This window comes from Drosophila novamexicana, unplaced genomic scaffold, assembly GCF_003285875.2.
Source record: "Drosophila novamexicana strain 15010-1031.04,08,12 unplaced genomic scaffold, DnovRS2.1 tig00000108-arrow-pilon, whole genome shotgun sequence".
Lineage (NCBI taxonomy): Eukaryota > Metazoa > Arthropoda > Insecta > Diptera > Drosophilidae > Drosophila > Drosophila novamexicana.
The window spans coordinates 2,660,079-2,671,797 of NW_020824772.1; the positions used below are offsets into that span (position 1 = coordinate 2,660,079).

An 11,719-nucleotide genomic window follows, 5' to 3' on the forward strand; every position below is an offset into this window, starting at 1 on the left:
GCGGGCCTTCATGTTGCCTCGATAGCGGCCAAAGCTCGATTTTGCTTCCCAAAAGCACTCTCTCACACCCACCAAAGCTTTCTCTCTTGGCTCTGCCTCTCTTTTGGCCAGTTGTTGACACTTGTTTGAGATTTTCTTGCGCTTTGCATTCTGTTTGTTTTGGCTGTGGGTCGGAAGTTGTTTTGTAGCCCCGTGTTTCGGGCTGGAAAGGCTACAGTTCCGTCGCCGTAGACTATGCGAAGGACTCAATAAATTTTTTGGTAATGACAACTATTTATACCCTGTTCACAAACGGAGAAAAGTACATTGGTTTTGTGCAATGCCCGTTTGACAGGAATGTGATACGTTTTATTGGCCACCCCCACTAAGGAGCTCGACAAGGCGCGCATATTTATCAGATCGAATTTAAGAGCTTGGTTGATATCCACATAATGCCGGGTAAACCTTAAGTGTTTTGGTGTAAAAAGTGGGATGTTAACAGAGTATTGCCAGTAGGTTTTACCCGACAGCAACCTTCTTTCAGATTGGGCTTGATAGCCAACTGTTGAAGGTGGGAAGGCTTTGGGGAGACATGGTGGATATGAAAATGTTGACTCAGTTAGATAGTTTATAATGATGTCTTAACACTCCCTTATATGCTCGTCAGGTATCATAAATAAAAAACACGCCTTATCGACATAAAAATCAAAATGTTTTTGAAGACTCATTGATCTAAACTGGTTTAAGAATTTGGCAAAGATGATCGTTGCGTTAAACAAATGGTATGGGTGTATGATGGGTAAATTAACATATGAATGAATCTGGTGATTGGGAGCTGCCAATGGACAACTGCTCCCAAGCGAAGACTTTCAACGCTTTCAGAATGGGGTTAGTTGGGCCCAGACATGCATAAGTATTAATTTGGTTGTTTTGACATGGATATTGTCAAATTGATGCAAAAACTTTCACTGTCCCATCAGTCAGCCAAAATACCATTCAAATCAGCCAAGATCTAAGTATGGTAAAGAAAAGTTAAGTGGGAATTCTGTTGACAATTTAAGTTCAAACTGAATTTAGTATCAGTTGGTTTTAACCCAGCGAAGAACACGGCTGTGTCTTCAGATTTGTACAATATTTATAAACAAATATTTTCAATGCATTGGCAACTGTGGGCGGCATTCCTGATGCTGGCGTGGCAAGGTGCTCCGAACCATATCCAAGCAGCCAGGACAAATAACTTAAATGTTCGGCAGCATTGGAAGACACAGGCGCAGAAAAATTCTGGGTAAGCAAATTATCTTTGTACTGGACCAAATGGTCGTAATTATATATATTATTATTATTTTTATTTATATATTTTTATGTCTACAATCATTTAATACGTCATTTTTTCTTGTCTTTTAGCAGCACTCAAATTATTTATCCCAGATACGAGCTTATCCAGAGCAGATTCCCCAGTGACGGGCTCAAGCGTAATCGCAACTTAGCAGGTCAAGCGAAGGCAGCGCCCTCGACCACTACTGAGCGACCTTTTCTGCGTGTCTGGAACAGCTTTTTGCGCAGCGTGCAGCCGAATTTCGGCCTGCATAATCTGACCAATCCGTTGGTCAACTTGTTCAACAATGGCAACACCAACATCGTTGAAACGCTGCCAGTGCAAGCTGTGTACACTGACGAGCATGAGGAACAGCTGCAGCAGGAACAGTCATCGACATCTGGAACGCAGAATGCCAACAAACGCAAGCGTAAGCGGCGAAAGCAACAAAAGCGTAGACCAGTATATGACTCACAGGAGCAGGATGATCCTTATGACTACTACGGCGCCCCATTACCCGTGTCGCTGCCACAGCACCAACCAATGTTCTACTATGGTCCGAGCGACTACTACGGCATGCGTCGCTTGCAACACTATAATGATTATGCCGTTCAGCCAAACTATTATGATCAATACTTTGAAGGTAATTTACTGCCAGAAGATGACGCACAGGATGCTGCTGAGGAGAACCTAGGTGAACTTAATGCAAAAGCGTATACCGTACTGCGACCAATCAGCTTGGCTATTAAATTGCCCAACGAAGAATTATCAGTAGAAACAACACTTGACGAATCAAACGACGAGAATTTAGCATATGAAGGCGAAGATGAAACTTACGGAATCGTTACTGAAGGTGGCGTCGGTTCTGCAGCAACCGATGCAACGAACGACGACCATGAGCTCTCTGAGAGCATGCGCAATGCACTTGGCGCATATATGCGAGACGATCACCGCAACCGTCAGCGCCAGCGTCAATCCGACACACATCGAGAAATGGGAGCGCCAGCTAAAGTAAAACCACGCAAGCACCAGCGTTACTTACTTGCTGCACGCCTGGTTAAGAATCATCAATAAACTATGTGTTATAATGAAAATGATGTATATTTTGATGGTGTTTGTTAGTCTGACTGTGGTATGTGTTGATGTGAAATGAAGTTGACATCTGCAAAAGGGGAAAAACAAGAGTTAATGTAGTTAGATTTTCTATAATTGCACTAGTTGTATTAACATTGAGGTAGACATATAAACTTACTATACAATCACAGAAAACGTGATCATTATAATGTGGAGCGTTAAGTAGGCGTCAAACGAGCTGCGTAAGCCGTGACGCGTTGCCAGCATTGGGGTCCACAGGCAATGCCACATCTTTTACATGCTGCACATTGTGAAAGTAGGCATGTTGAAGTGCATCCTTGGCAGATATGCGCAGATTTGGATCGTAGCACAGCATCGACTGCAGTTAAGTGTAACCGTTAGTAAGCACTGTTTAAGATTTAATCTCGATTGGGGAATTACCATAATGAGATCGTTTGCTTCATGTTCGCGTATGGCCGTTGGCACATTGGATGCTTCCCATTTGGGAAACTTTGCCTTAAAGTCCGGCAGCTGTGTAACACCCGGCCATTTGCTTTCATCGGGTGTGCTTAGTGTGCGAAAGATGCGATACAATTGATCGATTTCGCTGTCGCCTGGAAACAACGAACGCCGCATGATCTGTAAAGGAAATTCTCACTGATAAAGGCCACAGATATAAATACTTTATGTCTAACCATTTCGGAAAATATACAGCCCAGGCTCCAGATGTCCACGCCCGTCGAATAGAACTTGGTGCCCAGCAGTATTTCAGGCGCCCGATACCAAAGTGTTACTACCTCATGTGTATAGGCGCGCATGGGCACATTGAATGCACGAGCCAAACCGAAATCAGCTAGCTGAAATTGGCTTATTAGTAGATAATCTGTTAGGAAGCTGTGGTACACTACCTTAATATTGCCTGCCGTATCAACAAGTAGATTCTGCGGCTTGAGATCCCGATGCAGTATTCGATTCGTGTGGCAAAAGTCGAGTGCATCGAATATCTGATACATGTAGCTCTGTAGAATTAATAAACGTGGAAATGAGCATAGAATTTTGTTACATTGACTCTTGAGATAGACCACCCACTTTAATTAGCTGTGGTGTAAAGACATCCTTTTTCTTATCCATAAGTTTCTTGAGATCCATGTTGAGGTACTCGAATATCATGTATAGATTGTTGCCAGATATAACAACATCAAAAAGTTGTACTACGTTTTTGTGCTTAAGGTTTTTCAATAAAGATATTTCCCGTATGGCAGTCGATGGAACTCCTTCCGATTCGCTGAGAAAAGACAGGATAGATTAGCATATGACAAATAATACAATATAATACATACGTATGTATGTAGCCTATATTAATCTAAAGCGTCGACGCCCACTGTTGCAGTTTCGTGCACCACGAAGCCGAATCATGTGGTGCTACGTACCTCTAAACAGCGCAACACGCACAGGACCCGGGCTTCGTTGTGCAGCTGTTGAGCCGGCCAAGCCGTTTGACATTCGTCAAGGACATCAAGGATACCGCGCAGCTGCCAGCAGATGCGGGTCAATAACTTGCCACCAGCTATCGAATTTGGCGTTAATGCATCTTAGCATCTACATTACTTGCATCGACGCATTCTTGAGTTGTGTCCACATCAATTGAGTCCTTCACATTTTGACTGCTACATACCCTTCTAGGCGGATTTTCTTGAGTGCGACGTCCTGGCCAGTTTGATTGTTGCACGCTTTGTACACAATGCCGTATGTGCCTTCGCCGATTTTCTCGGCGCGTTGAAAGTTGTCTAAAGCCGTTGTCATTGCTCCTAGATAAACTCAAAAAATGTTTAACGGATCAGATTTGGCATAATCTTCCCTCCAAATTTTGTAATATATCTTTTATAGTGATGGCAGAAGCGACATCACGCTTTAAGAGTTAATTATTCAATATATCGATTGTCTTTACTATCGATTGACCTGGGCGAATACATCGATTACAAGTATCGATATAGCAAGAGAACAGGATAGTAATCGAATAAATAATCCTTATGTACATAGCATTGTAAATATAATAGTTGATTTATTAGCTGGTGCTAAATCATGCTTACGAGTAAATAACACATACATATAAAATACTAAAAAATACCAACTACATATCACATTATTACAAGCATGCATTCATTTTAAGCAAACACCTCGCAAATATTTCAAGAGTGGTTTTTATTACACGGGTTGTTTATTATATGGTTGTTGTGTGTTTTTGTTTACTGTAGTATTGCTTTTTTCGCGGCTAGTACATGGTATTTTGTTTCACATATGTATAGTTAATATATAAAAAAAATATACATATAGAGACAGCAAAATCGCAGTTACATAGCTACAATACAAATCCGAATTGCTGTCTTATAGATACCAAGCAACCCAACGAAGCCAACATAGAATTTTTCAAAATCCATAGTTTTTTCAAATTTTTTAAAATTATACTTTTCGTACCCTTTTGCGATGTAAGTTTATTCATTTTGATAAAACTTGCGCAAGGAAAATATTTCTATTTTTTCATTTCATGTCTAAGTTTTTTAATTTTGTTATTAAATACTTCATCTTTTGTTATTTTCAAATGTTTGTTATTAACAAATAATTGTTTTTTGTCTTAAATATAGTTTTACATTTTTGCTACAAGCATTCCTCAAAAGTAAATTTATATAAAAAATATAAGCTTACCCCTCAGGCAATTAAGAATGATACATTGTCAACAAATTGTAAGTAAGCAATATTTTTTTAAAGGAATATTTAAGGTTGCAGGGGTATTTTTTACATATTATATTTTTCGGTTTTTATTATCGTAAGCACGATCTATAATCTAGGTGATTAAAAGCCTATTATTTGATTGATATAATGTTGGAGGATTTAAAATATTAATTGCATGTAATTTGCCCGAAGGGGATACTGTGAAATTCAATTCCTGTTGTTTACATGCCCTGCCAGGCTCAGCTTATGGGCGATTATTCACCCTTTCCCAATCGACCCATTGGTTGCGAGCTGCGAGTTGCTCAATTTGTGTTTTACGTGTTTCAATAAAAATGCCATAAAAGAGTGCTTGTCTTGGGGCTGCTCCTGGTTGTTTATGTGGGGACATGGTGCAAGTATTTTGCGTGCTGCTTTGACAGACATTCGCGTGCAAATATTTTTTGCTCCTGCTCAGTAGCGGGTGGTGTGTTGGTCGGAGGGTTTGTTGCCAACCTTCTCGGAATCACGTTTAATGGGACATTAATCATGGCTGACAGGGCGAGCGGGACAGCGCAGCGGAGGCATAATCAGCTCATAACTAATAGTCATTTGTTGACTAAATTAAACGCCTTCAGCGCCCAACATCCACCTGACCTCAAGGACATTACGCGCTGATCGTACGCAACGAGCGACAACAATTAGCAAGAACTTACAGGAAAACAAGCTGCCAGCAGGCAGGAACTACTTGTAAATATCTTAGGAAGGAACCGAGGACCAAGTGAGTGCAGAGACAACTGCAGCCGCTTAGTGCTTGGAGTTGAATTTATGACTGCAAGCGTTGGGTAATTCCCAAACTCGATGCTCTGCACACTGTTTGCTTGTGGTTGCTTGATAAGGTTGCAGTGGGTCTCCTCTGTTTGGCACAGTTAAATATAAATTATGCTATGCTGATATGTACTTCAGGTTTTGGCGCCAACCAAGAGCCGCAAAATATGTAAAAAATTGCAATTTAGCAGTGTCGAGCAAATAAAAAGTGTGGACCAAAAGGTTTGGCTACCTAATGACCAAAGTTTGTGGGCAAATTCGGGCAGTAATTACATTGGCAGCAGCGACGACAATGAGCAACCCGGCCAACCCAAACCCAAATGCAAACCCACTTTCCGTGGAAGTTCCGTGTGATTTATGCATTTGGGTTACGGCTCCAATGAGTTACTTGGCGTAAATAACTTGGAGGCACAATTTATTAACGGTGCAATAGAAAATTTAGGTACAGCATCAACGGGATGCCAGTTAAGTGAAAACTTTGTAATTTGTATACGTACTCTGGCATTTCGGCATTCTATTCTTCTTCGCTCTTTTTTTTTTTGGTATGCATTAATCTTAACAGTCCAACATTTTATCATGGATATTCAGTTGTTCTTATTTGTACCCAACACTTTTTAGTGGCCAAACATCTGTTTCGATTCCCGACTGAATTTCCCAGATTTCCATTTAACTTATTTACTTATGCTTTAATTACTCACTGAGTGTGAAATATAAGCCTTTGCTGCTATTGAATTTTCACATCGGTTTTGGTTGATGGTACTTTAGTTTATATTTCATTTAATTTACATTTTTTGTTTCCATTAGTATCAAATTACTTAAATTTTTCGGAGAATTCAGAAGTCGAGCATCGCCACAAATTGATGAGCATGATTTTTTATAAAAAAAAAAAATTGTTATTCGCTTGAAGTGTTCATGTTTCTGCAATTGTATATTTCAATTAATTGAGTTGCCAGAAAAAAAACAACATAAATAGTTAAAGCTTCAATGCATTTATTTGCATATTTGAAGCATGCATTGAATCTCAAAAGCCTAATTGAACGTAATGTAATTAATTAAATGGGGTTTTTTCACAGTTGTTCATTCGCATTCAAAATAAAATTAAAATGAGAGTAGAGTTAAGGTGTGCAAATAAAATGCAAGTGCACCAGGAGTCGCGTCCTTTCAGAGCTACGGGATGTCACCTTAAAGGTTAAAATGTCAAAGTTTGTTAACGAAACAAGGCCAACGGGAATTGTGGCTAGAATAGTTGCAGCTTTCGCTTGTAATTACCGCTAACGAGCAGGCGGCGCGTGTGCTAGAGTAACAATGCCACAGGATATTGACACACAGGAAATGCAATAACAGCGAGTGTGCAACAATGTCAATAACAACAACAACACATACTAATGCAGTGTAAATCCGAGCATTGTCATCAATTGAAGCAAAAATTCAGCTTGTAAACTCGGCACAAAATCAAAACAGTTACAAAGTTCGCTTACATAGCTACATAAAATATATGTATAGACTAGTTGCAGGACACCCACACACCCACACACACACACATACACACACACACACAGCGGTACTAGTGTGAACAGCTAAGCTGGCAATGAGGCCAACAATGCGGCCGCAACAACAACTGCAGCCAATGCTCGAGGCAACTGCCGCTGCTTGAATTTAATTCCAATTGAATTGCGTTCAACAACGGCTTTCATTCCATCATCCAAGTACATTTGTGTGTGTGGGTGTGTGTATATATATATATGTGGGCAATCGTGTGTAAAGCCAATGGCGGCGCTTCTTTTTTTTTTTTTGCTGGACGCGCACAACCTTCTTTCTTAGTTTAAAATAAATGAAAATGGATAAATATAAAAAATAGTATGTGGCGATAAGCGGTAATGATTTCTGCTGGCAGTGAAAGCTCAATAACATAAAAAGGACAAAGAACAAAAAGTGAATATGATAAAAATAAAATGGATGCAACTGCCTAACAGAATATTAAATTTCAGCTGAAAGAGTCTGTCATACATAATAGCAACCTGGTTTTTACCCGCCACGTCCAAAGTTATATTTTATATAGATTTTTGAAGATTAGATAAGTCTTTCGAATTAATTACCAAAAGTAGGAATATAATATCGTTAAAACAATCGTTGATCCACGTTTTCCATCACAAATTTTTGTTAAAAATTTTTTTAAATTGTATATTGCACCTATAATCAGACTGTGAAGAGCTGCACTTCAATTGATGGGAATCGCTTAGTTAGGCCATACTTAATAATACCTTTTGTACCCTTTTGATCAATTTTGATCAGTATCATACAGCATGTACATCTACAGTACCTATAACCATACCCGTCTCTCTTCTTCATAGAAACTAGCTCCTAATCACACTCGGTATGTATTAAAATAAAAATTCATAGCTTGGAAATGATCAACACATGTTCATAAAGAAAATATAGAGTTGATATACAGTTTATATTTCCCTTATCCCCTTGCCTTGTTGGCAGCATGATTTGTCTATCCATTGGCACTTCATTTAAGATCGTTCACAATGATAGCAGACACCATTTAAGGGTTTGTTCTTCTCCACCACATGGATTTTCCACATAGAAAAATGCTTAACGGATGCTTAGAAAATGCTTAACGGATAAAAAGCGTGGTATGCCTAGCCACAATGAACACAATATCCATCTAATATAGACTTTGTTGGCGCATGTAGCTGGTCACGCGCATGGAATTCAGGAGAAGCTCTTCACGGGCTAGTACGGTATTTTCCGTAACCAAAATCTGACATCGAAAAGATTTTTCATTTAGCTCAGTACGCACGCAATTGGGAAGTCTTACCTGCGGTACTTGATTGGGATTGGGCCCAGCATTCGTTAATGCAATCAAGATTTATGACCGGATGCCTATGCTGTGTTTTATTTATTCAACCATGGGCATTATTTGATAAAAGACATAATACTCAGCGTTGCATAAGTCACTCAATTTCCACAGCTCAGAATTATTTCATATTTTTGAATTCTCAGTGTAAGTCTATGATCATTTATATCATTAATATTCTTCCATTTTTTAAATTCGTTTATTCACATATAATTATAGCTTCAATAACGTCATACATTTGAAGTTAATATAAGAGTATAAGAGTTTCTTAGTCAGTCATTTGATTATTTCCACATTGCTTACAATGACAACACGTGTTTTTGCCCAGCTATTACTAACATATACTCCCTCTTCTTAGAAGACATGTTGATTATATTAGTAAAAATTTTGAAGTTGACAATGTAGATTTAAAATAAATATGATGTATTATTGTAATCCTCAATCAAATATGAATTATTATATATATCAACAGTTGTATATTGAAACTCTGATATTGTGTTAAATTCTTAATGGTTTTTGGATGAACGGAGCTGAAATACTTTAAGAGCATCATGAAATCAAAATAAACGATTTCTTTATCTATTTTCATATGAAAACTAAAACATAAGCCTTGTACGCTGTGCAAATATCAAGATGATTGCTTTTGATTTTGCTCATTCCCCATCCCACGCGATAGAGCTCAGACTAGGCCGAAGAGACAATTTATCTCTCTCTGAATTTAACTTGCCACGCATCAATGTTTATAAGGCAAACCACACACGCACACACACACAGTAACATGGGCGCTATTCAAACATATTATGTGCATGAGTTTGGGGGAAGTTTAAAAGTTGTTCATGCCTGGCATTTGGGATTTGTTGCAATATTGTAGAGCGGCGTTGGGTTTGCCCTGTTTCGTATGCGCCACGTTGCGTATACGCGTCGTGCGCCGCCAGCCAGCCAGTCAGCCAGCCAGCTAGCCAGCCCCAAAGCAGCCCAGCTGACAAACAGCGGCAACAACAGCTAGACAAACACAAACACACACACTCACACACATTTGTGTATCTATTCGCATGTAGCATAATGGTTGCTGAGCTGGGCCTGTGCAAATCCGGCAGAATCTTCCGCACATTCTCGTAAATAAGTTTGCAAAAAGGAAGCGGGCGATAGAAAAGGGCGAAATAGGCGACGCGTCGCTGGCGTTGCTTACAAAAAGGATTGTTGTCGCTGTCGGGAATGCCACGATAAATGGCACAAGTTCACATTAAGTGTGAAAAATCTATAAAAAGTTATAAAAGTGTCATTAGCGCAACAATAGGATACCATCAGAAGGCAGACAGCTCCTGTATGAACGAACAGCCACATATATAAATACATATGTGCTACTTATTATTATATGTTCTGTTCTGTCTGAAATCCCTCTATGCGTACTGGGATTTGGTGTGTGTGCTGCATTTAAGCCTTGTTGCGTTACTTGTTGCCAACTTTTTGCATGTGGCGACATTTTACTTACCACTTGCCATTTCAATAAAGCCCACATTAAGTTTGTCTCTTAGCAGGTCTCTGGTTTTAGCTAGCGGGTCCCAATTTAACTACAGTTAAAGCTCATTAAAAGGTTTTCCATGTACGAGGACAAAATTAAATAGGATCAGACTGTCTGACTTTACGTCTGTCTAACCAGGGCTTGCGTTGATTTGCCGCCTCTTATTTTCAGCTGGATGCCAAGTATTAACTGAAAATTAATCATCCGATTAGAATGTGTGGCCTAGCTCATAGCTTGTAATTAATCTAGCTTGAAGCCTCCTGTTCTGTTTAAAGCTGTGACAAAAAGGAGCAGAGTGCTGCAAAATATTTGTATAAGATGGAAGTGTTTGACTAGCAAATATTGTTGATGAGGCATTTATGATTTGCCAACGCCAGCTGAGCATTAAATCTTTGTGAAACATTATGCCTTTCTTGCTCTCAAATACTATACCTATGCCATATTATGATTTGTCAATATTTAATGACTCAACTTGTAGTTCGTTGTGGCTTAAGGCTACTTTAATTGACTTATTTTGTTACACAGAAAATATAATGTCGCATTGAATATATTGCCTGAAGATTTACTTTCTTTAGGTTTTGGCTTTGACAAATGTCAGCGAAGTGGATTATGTAATTTATTTTATTCTACCTATAGCCCAACTGTCATTTGGACGCAAAATCAAAGTTTGTCCAACCGGCTTAGAGCCGCAGGCGGGCCAAACTTTTGCGAAAGTAACGCAAAAAGTTGACTGTGTAGATGGCAGTCTTTAATTAAAGCCCTCGGCAATGGATAGTGAAAGCAACAGGTGATTTGTTGTAAGTTGCGGTCAGACAACAAGCTGACAGTGCTGCAACAGCGATACTAAAAATACTTGACTATTTTAAAGGGTTTTATTTTTTCTTTCTTATTTTTTAATTTAATTTTGAGCTCCCTTTAAATATTTCGTAAAAGTTTATTACCAATTTAAGGCAGTTTGAACAAGATTATGCTTGTATTATGCAATTGGGAGCATTTACTTTGTTACTTCTACTGTTGTTGCGTTCCATTCCAGCGTGCCAAATGCCAACATGTTCCTGGAAAGTGCCTTCCACATGGTGGGTGTCTGTGCTGGCTTCAGTCAGCTGCCAGTTGCCAGTTGCCAGTTAGCCAGTGGCTGCCAACAAATAAACAACGAATGCTACGGCGCATGTGTTGCTTTAGTATATGTATGTGATATTAGTCGACTTTACTTTAACCTGTAGCCCATATGTAATATTTTTCATATTTTTTGTTGTCATATAAATCAAACGTATAGAAATGTAATGCAGTTGAATAAGAAATATCAAATGCCATGGAAACTGGCAGCTGGCAACACTCTGTTGAAATGCGGTCGCCCCTGCGCCATGCGGCTTACATGTCGTATACGCAATCGACAATTGCCGCAAATGCGTGTGCAAGTGTGTTTGCCACG

The 11,719-nt window shown here is 39.3% G+C and overlaps 2 protein-coding genes across 3 annotated transcripts; one reads left to right on the forward strand and one right to left on the reverse strand.

Moving 5' to 3' along the window:
- Positions 1-1,339: 1,339 nt before the first annotated feature.
- Positions 1,340-2,368, forward strand: LOC115771682 (the record flags this gene model as incomplete). Its single annotated transcript, XM_030717498.1, has 1 exon — positions 1,340-2,368. A coding segment is annotated over one exon (1,029 nt), but the record flags the coding sequence as incomplete, so codon positions are not given.
- Positions 2,369-2,400: 32 nt separating this feature from the next.
- LOC115771933 (cyclin-dependent kinase 2) lies at positions 2,401-4,225 on the reverse strand. 2 transcript variants are annotated; one of them, XR_004018996.1, is made up of 7 exons: positions 4,044-4,225; positions 3,458-3,653; positions 3,277-3,387; positions 3,064-3,225; positions 2,810-3,007; positions 2,547-2,747; positions 2,401-2,456 (listed from the first exon to the last, which is right to left on the reverse strand). XR_004018996.1 is itself a non-coding variant. In XM_030717833.1 (6 exons), the coding sequence occupies exons 1-6, from the start codon at positions 4,169-4,171 to the stop codon at positions 2,598-2,600; spliced, it is 945 nt and encodes a 314-aa protein (XP_030573693.1). In that variant the 5' UTR covers positions 4,172-4,225; the 3' UTR covers positions 2,521-2,597. The 2 variants fall into 2 exon arrangements, 1 of the variants encoding a protein (XP_030573693.1); XM_030717833.1 differs by lacking the exon at positions 2,401-2,456 and having other exon boundaries at positions 2,521-2,747.
- Between the last annotated feature and the right edge of the window lie 7,494 nt (positions 4,226-11,719).